The sequence below is a fragment of the Electrona antarctica genome (assembly GCF_951216825.1).
Source record: "Electrona antarctica genome assembly, chromosome: 11".
Taxonomy (NCBI): Eukaryota; Metazoa; Chordata; class Actinopteri; order Myctophiformes; family Myctophidae; genus Electrona; species Electrona antarctica.
The window spans coordinates 11465991-11491012 of record NC_136792.1 but is presented as its reverse complement, the minus strand read 5'-3'; the positions used below and the strand labels follow the sequence as shown (position 1 = coordinate 11491012).

The window sequence follows — 25022 nt, the reverse complement described above, 5'->3', positions numbered from 1 at the left end:
TTTTATTTTTTATGAATTGAATGCCCTACTTTATCATACTGCAGCAAAAGTCAAATGCAACACGAGGTGATCCTTTTTGTTTTTGAGCTTTCAGACCTGCTAGGCTGCTACTTGACATTTTGACCGTTTGAATCCTGCAAAGTAACTGTTATGGACATGTCACATGTGAGGTTTCCACCCGACAGAGACGACAACAACTAAAAATCTAATCTGACAGATGCCTTCCCGGTTATGATTTGGCTTGTAGAACGGTGCAAGTGGCCGGTGAATTTCTAAATACATAGAAATAGCTTTCCCCCATCCTGAGTGTAAGGTTAATATTCATACAATATCATTAGGAACATGACTCCCATTATTATGCCTGGACACCACAATCATAGGGCCGATTCATACTCCTATTTTAGAGCCGAATAAAAGTCGGTTCGGCTCTGTAGAGCCTACAATGTGACGTCATTTGAGGTTCGGGGGGGGGCGGGGACCGTCCTAAAGTCGGCTCTTCGGTGCTACTGAAAATCTCTGACGAGCCGAAATCATTTCGGCACTACAGCGCCGAAACAGCGGTAAAATAGGAGTATGAATCGGCCCTAAAGGGAGACTTTAGATCGTGGCGATCATCTAAATCCCATTGTTCTGAATTTGCAACTGGATCTATCCCATTGATACCTGGAACGCATCTGTGTCACCTTAGCTTTTATTCATTATTTTACACCGAGTGCCGTGCTACGAGCTTGTACATCTGCTATTTTTGAAAAATCATCAAAGTGCGTGCAAAGCGCAGCCAAATACATATAATTCTGGGGGTCCTGAAATAGTTTGAGACCCACTGATATAGAAACAGAATTTTCAGAACACATGATTTAGAAGACATTTTGTAGAATGTGGTCTCGGATCTCAATGGGCTGGACAAGTCATCCAGCTTGCCAAAATAAAAATGACCCCCAACTGTTTTTTTCTGTAAATATAGTACGTTCACTGAACCTAGTATTGATGACTTCTTGTATAGGATTGTATGTCTGTTAAAGGTACACAGATTTAGAACACTTTCCTGGGGGTCTTTATGTGTGCAATATGTGGTTTTAGATATTTTAGATTTTAGCAGCTTGAGCCCATGCAGTGTCTCTGATGTCATGGACACTGGGTTCACTTCCTTCCTGGACTACAATTCCCATAATGCTTTGGTGCACTGCTCCTCTTTATGGATAGGGGGAGGGCTGTCTTACTGAGACATGTAGTGCAGGAAGTGAGGCCAGTGTCTATCAGACACTGGGCTCACTGCTAAAATCTAAAACCACATATTACACACATAAAGACCCCCAGGAAAGTGTTCTAAATCTTCTAAACGTCATGAACATGTATTTTTTTTGCAAAAAGGGTGAAGTGTCCCTTTAACACCCAGGAATCAAACCACGGTCTCCCTGCATGGAAAGCCAACATCTTAACCACTGATCCAAAGGGAATCGGGGGAGATATTAGACTGTTTTTAGGCCATGAGGCTGAGGCTGTGAGCCACTCTCTGCTACTGTACATGTCTGACCAAAATGGAAACAAGCCCTAGGGTATTTTTTTGTGTTATCTTTTTAGCATTTGTGGATGAATATCTTCAGTTCCTGAAAAGACTATATCTGGCAATTATAAACCAACTGCAGAATCAAGAGTGAGCGCTTGAGCTCAACAAATAAACCGCTTGAGATTCCTGTGTCAGGAAAGTTAATCACAGATCTATGTGTCTAATTATTCTTATTTGTGAATATCAGAGCGGGATCTGTGGGTGTAGGCGAGGGTGGTTGCACCACCTTACACCTAACTCAAACTTAGCCTACCGTTTACGCTCCAACTATAGGCCAAGTTTGAACTCAGTGTTAAGGTGGTGCAAACTGGCTGGTGTTGTTTTTGGTCACATTCGTGTTCACTTACTGAAGGATGAAGCCACATTGACTCCACTTAAGTTTTCCTTTTATTCATTCTTCAAAACATAAAACAACTTTAAGACTTAAACAAAAGGGGAAAGAAAAAAAAAATAGAGAAAGGGGGGGGGTCACCACTGACCTTACAACACTAGTAATTATGAACCGAGAAGAAATATGAAAACCTGACCCTCCCCCCCCCACTTTCAGTTATTTATTTTCTCCCTTCCATCCTTCCTTCCTTTTCATTTCAGCCCCTCCCCCTGTTCTTTGTTTTAATTAACACTGTAGAAAGTCTCTTCGGTGAGAGAGGGAAAAGGGTCTCTCCAAGCTGATTGGCTGAGGAGAGGCCGCGGAGGAGGCCATTATTCCCCGCGGGTAGTGTGAATGTGTGCGTCGTCCATTTCTCTAGCTACGCTTCGCGCTATAGGCCCGAAAGGAAGGGCTAAGAAACACAGAGGAACGCGAGCAGAACTCGTACAACAATGGTGTCTTTTGATTATTCAAATCATTGTTAACCCATTCAGGATGGGAACCCCTTTTGGTGTTTTAACCATCTTGTTATACTTTAGCTATTGAAAGATAGCAGATCTACAAGCTCATAGCGCAGCACTCGGTGCCGCGCTATGAGCTGTTGTTCCAGGGGGGGGGGGGGGGGGGTGTCCCTGGAACAACAACATTTTCAGTTGGGGGTCCGCGGCCAAATTCAGATAATTCTGGGGGTCCTTGGCATGAGAAAGGTTGAGCACCGCTGACACATAGAAACATAGGGTTTTTTCAGAAAACAGTCAGGATTTTAGAAGACATTTCTTTTATAATCGGCCTCAGGTCTAAATGGAATAAGCTTATCAAAAGACACCGTTGTGCAAGTATGCGTTTCTAGCACTGACGTAGATAGAGCAATGGACATGCCAGTAGTGAATGTGTTGAGGACGAGGTCCGTTTATTCCCGGCGTGTAGCGTGGAATGGGGGCGTACGGGACGTGGTGTGTATTTCTGCGTGTGGTCCGAGTCTCGCCACTTGAAATGCGTAGTCCGTAGTAGGGATGCGTTCGTTCTCGCAGCACGCGTAAACCACTTAAAAACCCCATTCTGGACGGGAACCCCTTTTGGTGTTTTAACTAAGCATTATGTTATACTATTGAAAAATAGCAGATCTACAAGCTCACAAGCTTGTAGGTCTGCTATTTTTGAAAGATCGTAAAAATGCGGCAACAAATCTTTGAATATATATTCTTTCAGAGCGAACGTTTGACGTCGGGCCTAAATGACAGTACAGTACAGCTCTGTACTTGGTCCGTTCTTTTATTTATAATAAACCCCTCCTCTACACTGAATCTCCTCGCTTCCCCCACAAGCTAAGTAGCAGTATCGGGCTACTTCCAGGGCAAAAAAAATAAAAATAAAAGTTTCCCCACCACCAGAATTGAGCATAGCAGTGGGTGTGGATTTCTGGTCCCACTGAAGAAAAAAGAAATCGCCCATTAATTTTTTTAAATTCATTTTTAAATTATTTTAAGCCTATAGAATCCAGCCGTCCCAGGATCCTGGTGAGTCATCATGACCAGAACACCTTTGATTCTGTGAGGAAATGAAAATGGAAAAATACTAAACAAAGGGTTATTTATTAAACATAGTATCAAATAATTAAATATTCAAAGTCTTTTTTTTTTTTACAGAATCAAAGGTTTTTATAGTCATGATTCACCAGCATCCTGAATGGCTTGATTCTATAGGCTTAAAATAATTGATATAAATATTAGTGTAAATCTCTATGGGGAAAAAAAAGAAAAGAAAAGAATGGCAGATTTTTCAGTGGGTCCAGAAAACCACGCACACTGCTAACGCTCTATAGGTGGTGCTAACGGGGTTCAAGTGGTTAAAGGAGAATTCCATGCTAGAAAGCTTTCTTACCTTTATGTGTAGTTGTTACGTCCCCACCAAAGAGGTCCAGGTGTTATTTTGTGCAAAAGCGCATTATTGGCCATTTCCTCTACCATAAGCCCTCAATGAATTGAATGGGACATTGGGGTGTTGTGCTAATTCGCTTATTTCCATCTTCATAATGTAAATAGTATCCCAAGTGGAATGGAAATAAGCGGATTAGCACAACAACCCAACCCCCATTGATGGCTTATGGTCGGGGAAATAGCCAATAATGCACTTTTGCACAAAACACATAACACCTGGACCTCTTTGGTGGGGACGTAACAACTACAAATAAAAGATAAGAAAGCATTCTAGTATGGAATTCTCCTTTAAAGCGTGCGAGACAACAAACGGCAAAGTGTTTTGGTTTTTCTTTCTGTTGTGGTTTTTCGTAGAGCAGCAGCAGCAGCAGCAGCAGGAGATGCTATACAGCTCCCGGCGGTAACTGTGTGTTCGTTCGTGTGTCTTCGTCGCCCCCCCCTGCAGCTGCTGCTGGCGTCCTATTGGCTGGTTTTGGCGTGGTGGGCGTCATCGTCCTCCGTGTGCTATGACGACGATGATGTCGCCGACCGACTCTTCTGCCACTCCACGAACTCGTCCAGCATCACCGGCCCTGTGGACGCAAGAGAATGTTATATACGTTAAGCGTTTAATGACATTAAAGGACAACTTTAGTTTTTTTTCAACCAAGGTTCATGTTTTAGGTTGTTATTAGAGAAAGTAAAAGATGAGTGTTAATTTTTTTTCATTTGCTGCTTTCTTTCGTTTTAGGGATTTTAGCTGTTTTTGACAGGGGGGCGGGGGCATTCGAGCATGGGGCTAATTATGTATTTTGTTACAAATCTTTATAGCGATTTCTTTTTTTATTATTTACTATAGTCCTACTAGACCCCAAGAAATTACATCTGGCCACAAAAGATCACAGGATCTACTGAATGTGAAGGTAGCCTACTGGGGGGAAGCCACAATGTGTGTCATAGGCTCAATATGTCAGTGTGACACATTCAGTACAGTGTGACACATTCAGTAGATCCGTCTAAATGGGTTAAATGTGTAAGGGTGACATCTAGTGGTCAGGGAAGGAACACTCACAGGCTCCGTCCTCGTCGTAGTTGCTGAGGTCTGCGTTGATGGTCCTGCTAAACTCCAGAACGTTGTACCACTGGTCCTTGTTCATCACCTTGTACTTAGACTGCTGTGGGAGGAGGAGGAGACACCATTTAGTTGTTCACCTTGTACTTTTACATCGGATTTACATCTTAAGGTTCAATAAAAGAGTGTTTCTAAACAGAGTGAGTGACCTCTGAACCTTACCTCCAGGAAGTGGTTGAAGACGGGGAACAGGGGCCACGTCCTCCCCAGCACCAGGGCCAGCATGGACTTGGCCGTGTCCATGTCCAAACTCCTCTGGTCCTTATCCTGGTGGCGAGAAGGACAGGGTACACTCAGGCCTGTCACAATCATCATCGCCTAATAGACGCAATTATTTGAGATAATCGCAACTTATTTTGTCACAGTCGTCATAATCGTTTCCATGTTGAAAGATTTTCATACATAAAAATAGCTGAAAGAGATCTGCTATTTTGCCCCTTTTTTAAGTATACAAATAATGAATGTCAGTAATTGCTTTGTATATTTCAGTTATTCGTCACATCTGCCCTGTAAATGTTTCTATTACCAGCTCAGGCAAACTGATCCGAACGATATCATTAACCACCATCTTTGTAGTTGTGGCTGTGTGAATTCCACCATAAACAAGTTATAGTTTTAGTTATAATTAGTGTAACTTCCAGGTGTGGATGGCCCTTGAGAGATACCTAGTTAACACCCCGAGCGGCATAAACTGAGTTCTCCGTCCTATCAAATTGTAATGCCCAGCGCTCAGGACGGAGATTAATAAAAGGACGGAGATTTATTGATATCAAAACGGTTGGGATGTCATCGAAAATGTCCCCCCCCCATTTTAGCGGATGAGACCGAAAGTCTTAAAACGTGAATAACTCTTGATCTAAAATCATTCCGTCCAATTCTAAGCAATGATTATGTTTTAGACGGCCCATCGCGGTCCCGTCGCTAGTCGCGTTAGAATTAATCATACCCCCCGTTGTGTTTTGGCTAGATCAAGTTACTTCAGCTACATCCGGGATAGCGCCTGGAGCATCGCTATATGTGCTCCGTTGCTGTAAATCGCTGGGCGCTCTGATTTAATGGTCCTAAATACCCCTGAGCGTTACCCCTAGGTGTTTACAACATAATGTTTGCCAAGCCAGGCATTTTCTCACGGCATGCCAACCTTATCACCAACAAATTGACATTTAAAATGTTGAGCTAATGAGGTATCGGACGACGGTATCGCAGGTCAAAATCGTATTATTGGCCAGTACATTTGGCATCCTTGAATCCAAGCGAAAGAGACTTGTTTCATCAAACCAATCATGGATTAAAACAAAGCTAGATCTCGATAATATCCATTTTCATGAATGTGTGGATTCCATAGAGTAATAAAAGGATAGAGACCGAACTGGAGCGTCACAAATTAGATCCAAACTTTGGATGGCAGAAGATCCACCGAGGGGACAGCTCTCCTAGATTCCGATTTATGGAGGTTTGAAAATCCTGTTTGTAACTGAGGCAAACGGTGGTCAGATTTCTACGTCCCATAGCTGGAAGTGATGGTCGTTGCCATAGCATCCGGATCAATGCCAAAGGCTGCCGTGGGGCTGAACATACACAGAGTATACCGAGGGGGTACGAGCATGTACCTGGTTGGCTGATAATGTCCCATAGCTGGGGGGGTACGAGTATATTTGTATATGGCGCAGAAAAAGTAAAAAAAGGACCTAAAGACGTGTATACACGTCCAAGGCCCCCGCGGTTTGATTAGAAAAGACGTGTATACATGTCCTTAGCATAATTAGTGTTAAACAGGACATCATACTGACCCTGGCGAAATCGAAGGCGTATCTGTAGATGTTTTTAAAGAGCACAGAGTCGTTGAGTTGACAGCGCAGGTAGTCCAGCTTACGCTGCAGGCTCTCTGTGCTGTCACACCTGGAGGGAGGTAACAGGAAAACACAGTCACTCAGCTGCTTGTACAGACGGAAATACAATTACAATTTAGGCATTTAGCAGATGTTCTCATACACAATTTTTTTTGGATGGGTACCAAATACATTTTTCTTATATATATACTCTACAATATCTGGGTACAAATATGTGAGGACTCAAATGGCTAAGTTATAGAATATAAACAACTAAATATGCAAGACAAGTTGAAGTACACTATATGATTTACTTACTCATTTTGGAACATACTATAGCCAATCAGCATATGAGTCATGTCAATGTTCATTACAAAGCATGAATGAAATGAAAAATATAAATGAGTATAAATGAGCATAAAGTTACAATTGACAAAAATATATATATTTAACTTGTATTTAATCCTTTGGCCACCAGGGGGGGGCACGTGCCAGTGCTGTATTGATGTTGGTACCATTAGGAGAGATAACAGGCAACCATTGATCAAAATAACAATTCTTCTACATTCTCAAATTGTGTAGACTTCTTGTACATTAAGTAATGCAGATGTTTAACAATAATTTAACTCTTGAGAGCATAAAACATGAAACCAAATGAACCAGTGAGGGTCCATTTGGTTTCATTTTACGCTTTCAAGAGTTAAAGGGTCCATTTTATTTGGCTACCAACATTTCCATCATTTAGCTGCATGGGGACCACCTGGAACCCCCTCAAGGACCACTGGTGGTCCCCGGACCACTGGTTGAGAACCATCGGATTAAAGCTAAATTAAATCCCACGACTGAAAACGTTTGTGTGAGCAAGTCCTAATGCGTGTGCGTTTTGGAAAACAGTGTGAAAGGAGCCCCCCCCCGCACACTAGCGCCGATTCCTAAACAATGAAGAAATCACTGATTAAACCTTTGCTTTTATATGAAATACATCCGAGACTATTATCTAAGATGTGACCAAAGTCCATTGTGACTTGTGTAAAGCAGCAGTTGTTAACTTACTGTAGTGACGTCATTCCCTTGAGCCACTCCTCCTTTGTGAAGAAGCCCATATTTGGCGCTTCCAATTTCCACGCTAAGACTAGCATGATAATCTGGGAAGAGAAAACGGATGATATCAAAACATGTTTACATGATCTAATCTGGGGCAGTGGTTTTCAACCCTTTTCAATCATATCAAGGTCTAATATTAATTCACTATTTGAGGTGACTACGAGCTCTTGTAGATCTGCTATTTTTGAAAAATCGTGAAAATGTGGCGCAAATCTTTGAATATATATTATTTCAGAGCCAATGTTTTTAACTCAAATCTTTGTTTCTAGGAGGTCCCTGGAACAACATATTTTGAGATTGGGGTCCGGGGGCCAATTACATATAATTCTGCGGCTCCTTGACATAAAAAAGGTTGAGCACCACTGACACAGAAACATTTAAATCAGAAAACTTTTGTAGAATCGGGTTTTCAGGTCTAAATGAGTTTTGAACCCATTCTGGGCGGGAACCCCTTTTGGTGTTTTAACTAAGCATTATGTTATACTTTAGCTATTGAAAAATAGCAGATCTACAAGCTCATAGCGCGCCACCGAGTGGCGCGCTACGAGCTTGTAGGTCTGCTATTTTTGAAAAATCGTAAAAATACGGCACAAATCTTTGAATATATATTCTTTCAGAGTGAACTTTTTTTTTTTTCGACGACAGGCCTAAATGGGTTAATCAATGGAATGGATATTGGATCTCCTCCTCACATTCTCTGGTTCCACGCCGATGTCCTCACAGAACTTCTCCATGCCCTCGGGTCCCACCACCTCGTCGGTTCCGGCGTACTCGTAGAACCAGGCCAGGCACTTCTTATTGGAGAACGGGTCCTCGGCGCTGATCTGCCTGCCCCCGCCCCCACCGCCGCCGCCGCCGTGGATGTGAGGCCTGCAGAAACTTGGGAGAGCAACAAACATTCCAGTTTTATTTATTCTCAACATTACACGGAGTAATCAAACTCATTTTCAGTGTCGTCGAGTAATACAATCACATAGAAAAACATCACAATACATCAGAAGATCAGGAAAATAAAAACAAAGAATGCAATACAATACAAGGTATACATGTGAAATTACATAGGTTTGAAAGAAAAAAAAAAAGCTAAAACAAATTTCAAATAAAAGCTAAAACACATTTAAAAAATGATGATAAAAACAGCTACACATTGTGGGAGTATGTATGCTCACCAAGGTTTTAAAACGATGCAAGGGTACCAATGTAGTTAATTGTAATGTCTTTTGTAGGTCGAGAACGAGATGTTTTCGGATGTTATCTCTGTATTTAATGTCCGTCATCAGTCGTTATCGACACCGTTCAACGCAGCCAGTATGGATATTTCCACATGCCAAGTGTTGTTTTTGACAGCAAAATTCAGTCACCTGGAATGTCTTAGTGTTAGTCTAGTTTTAGTCGACTAGGATTTGTATTTTGGCGGGCCTTGATGCCGTCGTAATGACTGATTTTACACTTGCTGAAAATAGCTGCGCGTTGTGAGCTTGTAGGGTAAACTACAAAAAACTAAGTCATTCTACACTTGGTAGCATCCTGAAATAGCAAAACATGTGAAAGTGGGCCCATGAGGACAGGTCCATTTGGTTACATTTGTTACATTGGTTCATTATGGTGATACGATACGATGCGATTCAATGATTTGAAATCGATACAGTAACTATTTAGCAAAGACATTAAATCTGTGTGAAACATGTGGATAGTGCAGGTTTTTTAAGGGAGGATTTATGAACATGGTGATTCCCTAGCAAATACACATTATATTTGAACACATATGGACAAACCCATATCTTGACATGAACACAGAGAATACACACATTAACCGTTTCCGTCCGTAGGACGGCTCCACACGTCCTAGGGAACCCAATCAACGCGTACAAAGGACGTGTGTACACGTCCTAGCGCGTCCTCAATGATATCAGGCGAGAGTTAAATGAGTAAGTGTAGTGATATTGAATGGAAAAGTAATTAAACGCCTTTTTCTTTCTTCTTATTAAAACTGCTAAATACAACGCACAAGTACTTAGTATTGATACAATCAAAATTTGCATTGCAAAACGATTCGATACAAAGACAATGCAGCTGTTTACGTTTCGAAATACGGGCGCCTGTGCTGACTAAAGGTGCGTTCAGACTTCAGACTCGGATGGTTAGAGCGGCGCGATTACATGCAAACTTCAAAGTCAATGCAAAGACGAGAATTGCGAACAGGCGCGACGCGACCTGGCACGGTACAAACGGGACGAACCGAAGCGAATATATATATATATATATATGTTCAGGTCTGAACGCAGCTTAAGAGGACAAATACAGTATGTGCCGAGCACTGTTAGATTGACACACACACACAGCTGCCAATAGATACACACCATGGCAAATAGACCTCCTGCCAACACACACTCACAAACGGGCAAATCCTTTGACCTGAAGACTTTTGACTGATTTCCACTGACTGACTACATTGATTCCCTAAGCTCCTGAGAGAGAGAGAGAGAGAGAGAGAGAGAGAGAGAGAGAGAGAGAAAACCAGTTACCTGGTGATTTTACATTTCCTGAGCTCATGCTCATCGACGCCGGTTGACTTTCTCTTCTTTTTAACAGGCATCACGGACTCTGGATGGGGACTCACTAACTGGGCTGGACCTGGAGAGGACAGGGGGACAGCAAGAACACACTCACACACTGAACCCAAATGCATTTCAAAAAGTATTTATTTAAAGATCTTATAAGCGTCGTACAAAGCCAACTCGAGTCGTGACAAATCATGACAACACACACACAATATTTTGGACCAAACAAATAATTACAAAGAAGAAAAACAACAAAAAAAAGGTGTTGTAACCTACCATTTTTTTTCTCCTAATTATTTGTTCGGCCCAAAACATTGTGTTTGTTGTCATGATTTGTCACAACTCGAGTTGGCTTTGTCCGCGGCGTAAACGTAATTAATAATAATTTAAATAAATACTTTTAGAAAAGTCTATGAGGAATATGAACGGGGAATTATTTTCCGGGTCTCTCGAGGGGGCGGGACTGCGGCGCTCTATAGTGCTATGTCTACATAATCTAAATGTAATAATTAATTTGTAAGGTCCTGAAAGATACATAACGTCAGTCTTACCCAATACCCAATCTTTCTGTTTTATGAACACAAGGCTGCTGTATTTTATACCTCATACTAGGAAATGTAAAGTATGAGGTATAAATTACAGCAGCCTTGTGTTCATAAAACAGAACCATGAGAAACCATGAGACCCGTTTCTGAATTAGTCTATAGACATATATAGCCTAGCTAAAATCTAACATGATACAGATGCTATCCTGACGGTTTTAAAGGGTTAAAAAGGGTCCTCCATCTCCACTGGTCAAATCAGAATGATGCTCAAAATGTACTTAACATACAGTAGGTACTGTACCTTTATATTTCTGTCTTCCTTGTCCATTCAAATCTGTCAAATTCTACGAACAAACAAAAAATAATACAAGAATAAATTAGCCTTCAGTAAAATATCAGGATTAGTGAAGAGACATGCATTAACACCCTAAGCGCACAGGACGGAGTTCTCCGCCCTATCAATTAGTAACGCCCAGCGCTCAAGACGGAGATTGATCAAAAGGACGGAGATTATCGATATCAAAACCGATCGCATCGCTCCACAGGCTGGGAGCGTCTGTTGCGCAACATTCGATGTTGCGCAACAGTGGGACGTCATCGAACATGTTCCCCCCGTTTAGCCGACAAAAACGAAAATCTTAAAACGTTAATAACTCTTGATCTAAATCATTCCACCCAATTCTAACCAAAGATTATGTGTTAGACGGCCCACCTCGGTACCGTCGCTAGTCGCGATAGAATTAATCATACCTCCCGTTGTTGTCGATCGCCTCAATAGTGTTTTGGCTACATCTAGATACTTCAGCCACATCCGGGATAACATCCGGTCCGTCGCTAAATGTGCTCCTCTGCTATAAATCGCTGGGCGCTATGATTTAATGGATTAAATAACCCCAGGCGTTCATGAGTAAACAAGATTGTGTGTGGGGATATTTTTTTCTTTCTCTCTGCAACGAGCAAAATATAATTATGTAAGAAAATTGTTGGATTTTTTTTTTAACGTACAAATTTGTCCAGCGTCGGAGAGACTGTGTCGAGTCGGCGTCAGCCAGGCCTCGGCAGCACCAGACTTGTCGTGGTTTTCTTCAGATCAGACAGGTTCCTGGAAGAGATTTAAACCATGACATTATTTAAATAAACTAGAAATATGAGGAAATGACAGAGGGAGAAACGGTATCTAACATCAACTTTAACGACCGCCCGACAGGAGTTTTCATGTTACACGGTAAAGACTACGCTGATTAGTATTATTGACATCACCTGGGTGGGTCAGTCGTTCCTGACGTTAAGCTGCCTATGTGTTCAACAACACAGCCATGCAAAATAACACAGCTATGAGGTGACGAAAGCTTGTCCTGCACATAGAGTTATAAAGGATAGAGGGACACCAACATTTGGTGTCCAAAATGCGGAAGTGCTCAATGTTAAACCCGAGCTGCATGGCGTTTCCTCAGGCAAAATGCAGGGGCCCGCCTGCATTCTCAACTCTGACCAGTAGGGCTCAGCGCTTCAACACTGGAGAGCATCCCTGGGGGCTTGGTCCTACATAGCAACAGTTGCTAAACTATATGGATTGGCACAATCGCTTTTTGGGGTGGGGTTTAGCGAACGGCTAATTGGATAAAGCTGAAAAGGTAGCCGTCATGTACACAGAAACGCGGGGTTGGTTGATTCAGCACGATATAAAGTGACTCACTTATCAATGAAGTCATAATAATAATATAGATAGAATATCGGCTACACATGCACATGAAACCAAAAAACTGGGACATTGGGTTGAAGGTGCTTACAACAACAAACAAGGAGGTTTATAATATTATGAACCAGGCTAGTTGTTTCAAGTAGCTGCGTTAGTCAGTCAGTCAGCCAGCAAGCACGATACCGTGACTCACTTTTCAATCATCAATGAAGTACATAAATATACATAGCTATATGCACGCATATCAAACCAGAAAACTGTGACATTGACTTAATCTATTAGACCTAACAACAGATTCTACAAATGTCTTATAAATCATGACAGTTTGCTGAAAACCCTATTTTTCTATGTCGGTTGTTCTCAAACTATTTCATGTCAAGGACCCCCACAATGATATGTAATTGGCCACCGACCCCCATCTGAAAATATGTTGTTCCAGGGAATACAAGACAACTCACCCCGGTGCTTGCCCGTTTTTCCTCCCGGAATTTTCCCCAGTGAGGGGGATAACTTTGTAATATGCTATTGGCTGTTTGTATTCTTTTTGGACAAATATAAAAAGATACTCCTGTGGAAAGGCTATATTATTTTACTTATATTGACCCTATAAACAATTTAGTATTATTTAGTATATGTAAGATTTTTCCCACTCAAATGGTACCTCGTCAGATAATCCCCACATAGCCTACAACAACTTCTGTGAACAGACTTCACTGTAGTAGCTTTTCATAAATTATATTTGTACTTAGGCTGTCTGCTGCCGTGAAAGTTTATAGTTAGATAAATTCAAAGTCCAGCCGTCTGCTGTCCAGCCTCTCCCACCACTCACTGGGGAAAATTCCGGGAGGAAAACAGAAAAGGGGTGAGTTGTCTTGTTACCGTTCCAGGGACCCCCTAGAAGCAAAGATTTGAGTTAAAAACGTTGCTGTGAAGTTTTCACGATATTTCAAAAATAGCAGATCTACAAGCTCATAGCGTATAGATCTGCTATTTTTCAAAAGCTAAAGTTAAAATAATGGTTAAAGTGGTTAAAAGACACAGACACATCCTCGGGTCTAAATGGGTTAAAGGGGCTTACAACAACAGACAAGGTTTATAATATTAAGTATATTATAAGATTTTAAGTTCATAGCTACTGCAGAGTCAGTACTGCTGTATGGGGCTGAGACAGACATGGACCCTCACAGTGGAGTCAGTACTGCAGTATGGGGCTGAGACATGGACCCTCACAATGGAGTAAAGTACTGCTGTATGGACTCTCATATAGTCAGTACTGCTGTATGGGGCTGAGACATGGACCCTCACAATGGAGTGACAGTACTGCTGTATGGGGCCGAGACATGGACCCTCACAATGGAGTCAGTACTGCTGTATGGGGCCGAGACATGGACCCTCACAGTACAACAGGGAAGAGCCCTGGATGGAGTCTACACAATAATGCTACGAATGGCACTAGGGGCTATATCTTGCACCACCCCTTACCCCTTATCCCTAAACTAATTTGCCATTTTTTACAGTTCAAATAGCTGATCTACAAGCTCACAACGTGTAGATTGTGTAGTTGAACAATTTTAAAATGATTTTCAAAATAGTAAAAAATGGCAAATAAGTTTAGGGATAAGGGAGGCGCAAGATAGGTGTCACATGGATGGACCGCATCAGAAATGCGGACCTCTAAGGGGACCTACCACGGGTCACAGACAAAGTGAGAGAGAGAAGGATGAGGCTGGCATAGGGCACTGCGTCAGTCAGGCACCCAGAACTCGAGGTAAGTAAATTGACTCTACGGGAGCCAACCCAGGGCAAAGCCAGGAGGAGAAAGAAGCACACCAGCTACATAGACGCACTGCAGCACGACAGCTTAGCTAACAACCACTGTAGACTAGAGCTCAAGAACCTGATGTTAGATAGGAAAGTGTGAAGGGCATTGATCCAGGAATCCAGAGTTGGCGTTGGCTAAACCTCACTCTCACAGTAACTAATTAGTTAGTTAGCACAATAACATGACTCATTTTTCAATCATTAATGAAGTCAATATATATAGCTATACACAAGCACGTACAACCAGAAAACTGTGACATTGGGTCAATGGGGTTTCATACAACAGACGAGGAGGTTTATGCTTTATATGAAACAGGCTAGTTGTTCCAAGTAGCTGCTTTAGTTAGTACGTACGATAACGTGACTTACCATCAATGAAGTCATAATACTATGACTTCATTGATGTATTTAGCCGGGGAGCCACAGGCCCAAAAGCTCAACGGTCAAGGATTAACCTGTGATGTCATGCCGTACTTTTTATTTGTGTTTTGTCTATTCACTTGGCCATTAAGGTCCACAGAATGAGAGGCAAAATTTCCCAAATTTCATCATGCTTTAAGTAGCATGTGACAATTGTGACATGTCAAACTAGGGGGTTTTCATGATTCTGAATCCATTCCAAGCATTTGTTTTGCACGAAAAACACTCCTTGGCCTAAAAACGGCCATAGCCGTCATCACAAATGTGATGAGGTCAGCACATTTGGGCACATTTTGGCAAGTGGCTATGGCCGAATTTAGGCCAAGAAGGAGTGTTTTTCGTGCAAAACTAATGCTTGGAATGGATTAAGAATCATGAAAACTAGTTTGACATGTCACAATGCTACTTAAAGCATGATGAAATTTGGGAAATGTTGCCTTACATTGGTTGACTATGGTGTGGTATACAAAAGTGGCCATAACTTTTTTTCGCGATGTTTCTGGCAGAGCAGGCCTCTCTAAATGATTAGAAAAAACACAAATAAAACGTACAGCATGACATCACAGGTCCTGTACAATTTTGGGCCTGTGGCTCCCCGGCTAATTATACATACATGCACAAAAACAGAAAACTGACATTTATGGGGCTAACAAGGACAACAGACAAGGATGTTTATTTTTTTAAATGTATTTTTATCCCACGATTTTGTAACCCATTTTTCACCCCTGTGTCAATTATCTAATGTGATCCTGGGCTCTACACACCCTCCGTCAACCTAGTCCCCATATATGGGGGACATGGGGAGAGCAACGGACTTGAACTCATGCTTTCTTCATGCCCAAGTTGCTCCTTTACACCTGACAGGGGGGAGTTTCCCTGGTTGGACGTAGCCCATGGAAGGAATGGACCTGTACGGGGTTCATTTGACGCTCTCGAGAGTTAAAGATCTAATAATGGTCCATATGGTTACCAACTCTCCATCATTTAACTGGGAACCACAGTGGAACCTCCTCAAGGACCCGGACCACTGGTTGAAGAAAATAAACACTGCCCTGTGATATACAATACAGTATACACACCGATGGTGTGACACACACACACACACACACACACACACACACACACAGCTGAGTTAAGAGGCTTGTTTAGCTTGTTCTTGTTGTTAGCTGAAGTGACACCGCTCCTTACTAACCTCTCGGGGGGGTTGGTAAGGTTGGTGGTCTGTCTGGGAGAGCAGGGCAGGGCAGGGGGACCACCGGGGTTCGAACCAACCGGTTGGTGCCACACACTCACTGACACACAACAACTCAAGGCTTATATTATGCGTGGCTTCTTTTGTTTAGCTATAGCTAGCTCCTGTGTGTGGCTAACTGTCAATGTTGCCAGATTTTGCGAGAGACAAGAGGAAACCAAGTCTATGAAACAAGCCCAAAAAGTAGCCACAACATGAGCACTAATTAGCACTAATTAAATGCACAGGGTTTTACTTTACAAGTAAACCCTGTGCATCAGCTAATTGAAAATGTGCAACATTTATGGGTGGGGGGGTCCTGACATAAAATTGCCATGATAGAATTATTTGAGAACCACTGGTTTATTATACAACATATAGGCATTTAGGAAGTACTGGTTTATACAACATAAAACAGTCCAAATAAGGACACTTTAGAAACATTAACGAATTTCTGATGAATTGAAAACGGAGGATGCTGATGTAAACAAGTCTTAACTAGTGCTTTTTCTGGTTTCATCCTGGTGGCCATTTGGCCTGTACTTTCGTTGAACTGTACCTATCCATTCTACATACTGTGAATACAAATTTAAATCAATCAATCAACAAGCCCCCCCAAAGCCCCAAAAACCCACAACCACCAAAATGTACTAGCAACTTTGCATGAAATAAACAAGCCCATGGTCGCTTATACTATGCAGGCGTGGCAACCCTGGGTTGTACTGCGTTGAACAGGGAGCAGCTAGCCGTTAGCTTCATTAATATATGCGCTATAGTTACGACGGGGTCGTTTTTTAATGGACACCAACAAAAAGACATCACGCTACAAAATGCCAAACTATGCCATGAAAAAACTTGATAAATAAATCTTACTTTTGTTCTTTGTTGTTTTATTTAAACCTTCGGGAGTCTCGGAGAGAGAAATCACTGTACACACCGGGTTGGTTGCAGCGTTGCCAGGTTTTGCGACAGAAATAAGCGAAGGTCTATGAGAACAAGCTCAAAATAAGCCACAGCGGTTTGAAAATAGACGATAGGTGATTTTTCTTTTGTGAGGGGCGCTAGACAGAGGGCCTCCTATATCCAGTTTTCACAAACTTTGTCCTACACAATTCCCATTGACAATGAATGGAGACATTTTCGTCATAGTGTCTGAACAAAAATAATAATTTATAAATATTGTATTATGACCAAAAAAGGTATCTAGGCTGAAGCTATATTAGCGTATTATGCCCACTCTTACCACATACAATATACCTTATACATGACGAACAAAAAAAGAAAAGAAAATGTGATTTTATTTTATTTTTTAAAGAAAAGAAAGAAAAACAATAAAAACACAAGCCAACAGTGGCCTATAAAAAGCGGACATGGCAACCCTGGTTGGTTGTGGTTGGTTGTTACTACTTCCGGGCGACCACACATGCGCAGGGGTGTCCTGTAATTATGAACAAAACTTTACATTTCAGAGACAAATTATTAGACAACAGTGCACTTTGTATGCCCTTTATAAACGTAAACAGTATGAAAAATACAAAGTGCACTCGTTATTTGCAAAGCTTTATTGCGCGAAATGAATGCAATTTATTTTTTAATGCACCCTCTGGTCCTAAACACGGACCGTACCAAGACCTTTAAAGACACAGTGTATTATTTTTTTTACCCTCACATGTTGCACTCACATGGTAACTCATGTTGATTAGGTGATGTAATGGTGATGTAAAACAAACACAAACATTTACGCCATTAACAATAAAGAGACAATATGACGTAAACGACACATTATGACGTACATTTTTCCCTTTATTGTCAATGCCTTTACTAAACAAACTTTGAACTAAAGACAAACATTAAACCTGTGCATTGGTTTAATGTTTGTCAAAAAAATAAGCTGATAAATGGGTAGGCCTACTCTGTCCTGATTGACTGACATATTGTCAACTACCTGAAAATGTATTTTCTGTTTATCAAAGAGCTGTAGAGACAGGGAGAACCCTGTTACTGAACAAACACTCTAGCAATGATTTATCTACTATCAGAATGTAGTGATTTACCATTTTCATCAGATAAATAATAATATACCAACGTCATGGATAACTGATAAACCTCAAAATTAATATGGCCATATTTGGGCACGGGCAGACCATTATATTCTAGATAGAACTGCACCCATAGTGCTAGAAATGTAGGCACAACAGACAGAGGTATTAGTAGAAGAACACTTTGATTGACCGACCAGAATCGACCACGACGTCACTGTGATGTCATATTGTAGCACTGGCTACATTTATATGCTTTCCAAAGTTGCTTAATCAGGCCACTCTACTCTTGACATCTGAACATGGTGTTACTGTAAATGTGTTTTGGACTATAGGAATATGTATTTGGTCTCCAAAGGCCCTGTTAGAAAAATACACAACTGTGAATAATTCATCTTAATTAATTAAATGAACATCCAAACAATGGACTTTCACAGATCTAGCCCACATTCAGCCCCATACCAAGGCAATGCCATGCCATATCAAGGTAATGCCATGGCATATCAAGGTAATGCAATGGCATACCACCAATGTCCTAATAACTACATGCACCCACCAAAGGTATCTTCCCCAGCAAAGTACTGTCATCGGCCTATCCTGCCTTCAGCTCAATACCATGGTAATGCAACGACAACATACTGGCAGCAACAGCAACGACCAAATAACTACTTAGGTGCAAACCCACCAAACAGCCCCCATGGCCAAATGAAGCACTGTCACGGCCCGAGCCTGCTTTCGGCTCCATATCAAGGTAATTCAGCAGCACACTGGCAGCAACACCAACACTACTTTGTCACAAAGCCTCCGAAGGCCTCTAAAATCTCAGGCCAAGGGAAGCACTGTCACCGCCCTCCCCCTCCTTCGGCTCCATTTCAAGGTATTCCGGTGGCACACTGGCAAGGCCCGAAGCCACCCATGTTCTCTAATAACACCCCTGGGGGCCAGACGAAGCACTTTCACCGTCCTCCGCCAAGCGGCAGAGGGCGGAGGGGGCAGCAGAAAGGGCGCAGGGGGCTCAAAGGGTCCCAAGCACTTGGGGGCAATAAGGGAGCCAAGTGTGAGGGGGCAATTAATAATCCCCCAAAGAAAGTTATCGTTCATGGAACTAAGTGCGAGGACAAAACAAGTAATTTTCCAAAGGAAGTTATTCGGGGGGATAAATGTGAGAGTGAAACGGGTCCTCAGAAGGAAATTATCACTGAGGGAGATGAACTCACTCCCTCAAAGGAAGTTATCACTCCCCCAAAGGAAGTTATCATTTGTGGAGTTAAGAGTGAAGATGAAATGACTCCCCCAAAGGATGAAGTTATTGTTCAGGGAGATAAGTGTGACGGCGTAGCGAGTCACGCAAAGGAAGTTATGATTCGGGGAGATGAAGTTAAGGGTGAAATAATGAGTCCTAGTCGTCCGTCAACGATTAAACGTCGCCACGAGGGTAAGGACGATGAGGAGGGTGTGGAGGAAGTGAGCCACAAACGGCAAAAAGTGCAGGAGACGGGTGACCGCAGCAATGCAGTGTTTCCTTGCGTCAAACCGAATCCTTCGCGGCGTGTTAATCAACCCGGCAAGTCAAAGAAAAAACAAAGGAGGGCCAGGAAGACCACCACCAGTAAGGCTTCGAGACCATCAACGAAATCAGCCGCAAACGCTCCTCCAAAGGGGATCATCAGTCAGGGAGGTAATTGTGAGAATAATAAGACCAGCAAATCTAACACACCTCTAGAGGCCTGCAGCCTGCCCTGCTTCAAGCTGCAGGTGGCCAACTCTTCGATTCAGGGCGACACAGGGTGCACAGACACCTTGCCCGTCCACAACACTGTATTTCCTTTTTCTCAAGCAGACGAGCGGTCTCTGAGAGACACAGCGTGCTACAGTCCTCTGGCCCATAAGAGATACATTTTCAACCAGTATTCTGACTGTCCGTCCCATCACGACGGTAACTCGAGGATTCCGGGGACGGACTTCCCGAAGATTCCCGTGCGACCAAGGATCGGAGCCAAGCTCTTCGAGACGGATCCTTTCCCCGGCTGCTTCAGTGATCCTGTCAGGTCAGAGTAAGTTATCCTAAACACGATACCATTAGACCGGCTCATAAACAAACACAATGATTTACTATATTCCAGCTCATTTCATTGATACTGGACTGGGCACCGGCCTACTAGGGGCCAAAGAAAGTTGAGACCGAAGCCATACCCGTTGTAACCATCAGTCTCCCTTTCATACCCATACCGGTATAGTATGGGTATCTCTGTCTGTCTGCCTGTCTGTCCTTTTATGCCCATACTATATACCAGAGATATCTATATCTGTCTGTCCTTGTCCCTTGCATGCACACACCGTATGTGGAGATCCTGGATCAGTATCTGGCCATCGGGGACATCGGTGGTTCTGGACGGTTCTCGTGCAGTGGTGGTACTGGTAAACATCTGTGGAGAATGGTAAAACATCTGTGGAGAATGTGTGAAGAGTGCAGACTCACCGTGGAAAGTGGACTGACTAAGTGATCAAATAAAGGGCATGCAGGTGAATTTTCCAAATCAAGCTTATAGGCGGCTCATTTGGGCCACGGCCAGATCCTTTTCTGGTGGTTCCGGACAACCGCCTGACATGTGGAATTTGATGTCTTGTATGTACTATGTTAGGTGCTATCCCACATAAAGTCATAAACTACTATAGCTAGTCCTGCTATACTAGCTATAGTGGGTGCTATGTAATCCTAAACATCAGCTGCTATATGTAATCCTAAACATCAACAAAGCTAGTTCTTAAACTTAAACCTGTCTATTGTTTCTGAACTGGGAAACGGTTCAGTGAGTTGATCTCAAAATGTGACCCGAGCACAAAAATAAAATGCGATTATGCCGTTTTCTGTCTGAACGTACGACAGATATCACCCAGCAATTTGATTTCACGAATGTTATCACCGTCCCAACAAACACACACACACACACACACACACACACACACACACACACACACACACACACACACACACACACACACACACACACACACACACACACACACACACACACACACACACACACACACACACACACACTTATCTGAGAACTACTAAAGTCTATCACACTGTCATTTCACGTTTCGGGAGAGTTCAGTTCTGTCAGTAACAGGCCTATATGATGGCATCAGCAGTACTGTGACATAGTATTGTCAGAGAACTTGGAGGTCATCATCGAGAGATCAGCCTCCAAGACAAGATGCACAGATAGAGAATCCCTATAGATTCCAGTAAAATGTGCACTTATCCTTCTATAAATGCGGTGTGCAGGCCGAGTTGGCAAGCTGTGGCGGACCCTTCCTTCGCGTGGTGTTTCTAAATTGTATGTATACCTTTAAGATTTTCTATATTTCTGCACAAATACAAATATAATCAGATGTCTGAACATGTCTTGGTGGTTAAAAAAAGAACCCAATTAAAAATGCAAACGGATGAGACAAAACTGTGGCATTATTATAATGTGGCAAAAGTATATTAATCTCTATGATTTTAGCAGTTAAAGTCACAAAGAAACAATCAAGTCAAAATTAATCACATTAGTATGACATTAGTACTTCAAATGGAGGCCAAAACGTGATTTGCTTGCACACTGGAAGTCAGAATCAGAATCAGGTTTATTTGTCACATCACATTACAAGTAAGGTGGGTGAAATTCATTTTTGTGCAGACACACATTGCAGTTACAGGGGAAGGTGACAGCAAATTGAGCTACACAGCTGCAGCCATATTTCGGCGCTGCCCTTAGCAGAAAAAAATAGAAGGATAGTGGACAGAGAGGGAGGGGGGGGGGGGAGTGGACAGAGAGGGAGGGGGGGAGGGAGAATACATCACATCACATTACATTACAGTTGCATTGTATCGTGTGGTTATAATCATTATACCAATTATTTCCATTATATTGTGCCAAGCCTCCAGGCTATGGGATGTATGCCGTCGTCTGGTGCTGCGTGGAACTGCATATTTGGGCACGACTTTAATCATGTTCTATAATGAATGACAATTAATCAAAGGAACTCTGCAGTCTCCATGCTGGGCATGTCAATAAGTTAAGATTCAGCAAAAATAAAAAAGGCAAAACATTCTGTGAAGATATGCTATTTGTAAGCTCAGCCTATTCACAAGGCATCACAACATGATGCGCTGTGAGCTTGTTGATCGGCTGTTTTCGGCAAATAGATCCAGGTGTATAGAAGGGAAAAGGAGGGGGCCAAATACAGACCCCTGTGGTCACTGAAACTGAAATACAGTATACTGACTGTATCATTTAAGACAGTGACTAACTAGTGCACACAAGGTTATTATTACATTTTTTTCATTCGTTTTCAGGTTAGTTTTAATTCGTTTAGGCAGTGGATTTGTTAGTTTAGTTTTTCTTTTGTAAAAAAATACAAAATATTTATTATTTTTAATTTCATTTCTCATGGGGAGATTCAAAAAGTATTGTATGAAAAAGAGGAAATATATTCACAGTAAAAACTGGGGCGCAGCCAGAAGAAAATGGGAAGATCCACACAAAAAAAGTTTCATACATTTAGTTAAAAAATAAATGATCGATATAATTGATGGGAGTTGATCAATATGACGTCAGTCTGTCTCTCTATAATCCTCCTTTAAATCACTATGTATTGTATATGGTCACACTGTGTGTGTGTGTGTGCGTGCGTGCGTGCGTGCACACGCGTGTGTACCTGTCTTCCACATATCTTGTGCGATACAACTTCAAACTTGGCTTGTGTGTCAGTGAGGACCTGTGCGTGTTGGATTGGCGGCCCTCCCCCCAAACATATTGATACAGTACATACATAGCATAGGACGGTAAATGCGGTTGAGATCTCCATATATGAGCATGAAAGGAAACAGACAGATATAGAGACCTCCGTTCATGGCCATAAAATGGTCACAGGCAGACAGATAGACCCTACATAGATCTATAGACAAATTCAGAAACAGGTCTCATGGTCGCAGCTTACATATTTCCTGTAGGCGAAGCCGCCATAGCTGCGGTTTAAACCTGCACCTCTTCTACTACAGTGAATGGTAGAGTGACTGATGTTGGTCTGTTCAAACTTTACTCTTTTACCTGCTTTTTACTAACACTAAAGGCTCATTCATAGTCTGGATTTTCGGTGGTGAGGTGACCACGGGAGCTGAAATATCGTTGAGCGATGGTGAGTAAAAACAGAGAGAAGGGCTGGAGCGGTGGCGGTGGTTTGCTCTTCACCGTGGCTTGTGACGTCATGTTGTAGTTCGGTTGTCACCTCACCACCGAAAATCCAGACTATGAATGAGCCTTAACTTTACAAAGATGCCCAGAACATCGGGATGAACCTGTGTAGTTTATTGCTACCCAGAGAATTGCATTAGGCCTATAGAGAATATGTTTCCCTCTGTGAAAAAAAATCCCTTTCTGGCCAAAAAGTACCATTGTGGTGGGGGGCTCAGAGTGCTCCCACTAAGGAAAGTAGGCTTTCTAATGACACAACCCGCCTTTGTTTTGGTGAGTAGCAAAAACTGTATTTTTATTTTACGCTAAAGACGAGAGGCTGGTCAGCATTCGTGTGAGCGGCGGAAGTCGAGAGTAACATAGCACTAAATGCAACGCATTAGAGCCATGGACCAGAGCTATATGTATACATACAATGCTATCGAAGATACATATGTTGAACCGATATGCATACGCCTGTAATGTCGTCAAGGCTACGGAAAGTACGGCAAGTGCTACGGGCTTTGACACTTGTTTCATTTTTTATGGTCTCTATACCATACTGTCCATCCTGTCCATGTCTAGCTACTCTCACCTTTGGACCACACGGTCATCATGGGTTAAATCCTGGATGTGTGATAATCGCCAATTCACGGCATGTTATTTCTTTCTTTTTTGACATACATCTACTCGTGAAATGTAGAAGACCTAGTCATACATGAGTCATACTGAGGACCTATAGTGTCATACTGACGCGGTGACGTGATTAGCTTCTTCTAGCCAATGGGACGGCAAAGCGGCCTTTGGGCAATGGGAAGGGGAGAGGCAAATATCCCTGGCAGCCTCACAGTCACACTCACGGGTTGACACCGGGGAACTATACAGCGCATAGTAGGCTACAGTTATTTGACACGTTTGCAATGTTTGAACGTCACTCGATATAACTTCAAACCAAACGCGGCTGAAACAGCGCAACGCAGCCAATAAAAAGCCGGCGTCTGTTCCGGGTTTTTAGAGAGCTGCTGGTGGAAATAAAGCTCCACCCACGAGGCTGACTGCCGCGGGGGCAAGCGTTTCCGGGAGCGTGGGTGGAGCTTCTTTTCCATCCACCAGCTGTCTAAAAACCGAAAGAGCTGCCGGCAGACAGCTTCCTTTGGCCGCGCCTGTCTGCTCAGGTCTGGAAACGCTTATAAACGGAAAAAGTGAGGAAGGAAATTGAGAATGCAAATTGTGATTGGCCGGTGTGAGATGATGTTTGATGATAAGAGCGCTCCTCTTCACAGTACACGGGTGTGATTTGTTGTTCTACATTTCAACACAGCAATGCACTGATATTAAAAAATAGAAAATGTACTAATATGCAATTTGTATATACCTGTGGAGGGCAGCATTACGCTTTCACTCAGTAGGCCTACAGCCTGCCGGAAAGGCACATTAAAACAAGAAGAAGAATCTTTCCAAAGAGGAAGCGGTTTGGTTGGCTTGTCAGGGTTGCCATGTCCGCTTATTATAAGCGACCTTGGGCTTATTTTTCTGAAAAGTTGCTTGTAAATATTGGTTTAT

At 42.4% G+C, this 25022-nt stretch overlaps 1 protein-coding gene across 2 annotated transcripts; it reads right to left on the bottom strand.

The window, feature by feature from the left end:
- Positions 1-1905: 1905 nt before the first annotated feature.
- dcun1d5 (DCN1, defective in cullin neddylation 1, domain containing 5) lies at positions 1906-17217 on the bottom strand. Of its 2 annotated transcripts, XM_079514232.1 has the most exons (11): positions 17069-17165; positions 16157-16256; positions 12030-12126; positions 11326-11368; positions 10444-10552; positions 8611-8797; positions 7868-7959; positions 6776-6884; positions 5148-5252; positions 4926-5028; positions 1906-4446 (listed from the first exon to the last, which is right to left on the bottom strand). In XM_079514232.1, exons 5-11 carry the CDS (start codon positions 10512-10514, stop codon positions 4379-4381), a joined length of 735 nt encoding a protein of 244 aa, XP_079370358.1. In that variant the 5' UTR covers positions 10515-10552; positions 11326-11368; positions 12030-12126; positions 16157-16256; positions 17069-17165; the 3' UTR covers positions 1906-4378. The 2 variants fall into 2 exon arrangements, with proteins under 2 accessions (XP_079370358.1, XP_079370357.1); XM_079514231.1 differs by lacking the exon at positions 16157-16256 and having other exon boundaries at positions 17069-17217.
- Between the last annotated feature and the right edge of the window lie 7805 nt (positions 17218-25022).

Bases quoted from the DNA above. Each gene is read 5' to 3' on its own strand.
- dcun1d5 (XM_079514231.1), bottom strand. From the start codon at position 10,514: ATGCCTGTTAAAAAGAAGAGAAAGTCAACCGGCGTCGATGAGCATGAG. The intron at 8,798-10,443 runs GTAACTGGTTTT...TGCTCTCCCAAG, and splicing joins AGGAAATGTAAAATCACCAG to TTTCTGCAGGCCTCACATCC. The intron at 5,253-6,775 runs GTCAGTATGATG...TCTCGCCACCAG, and splicing joins ACGCCTTCGATTTCGCCAGG to GATAAGGACCAGAGGAGTTT.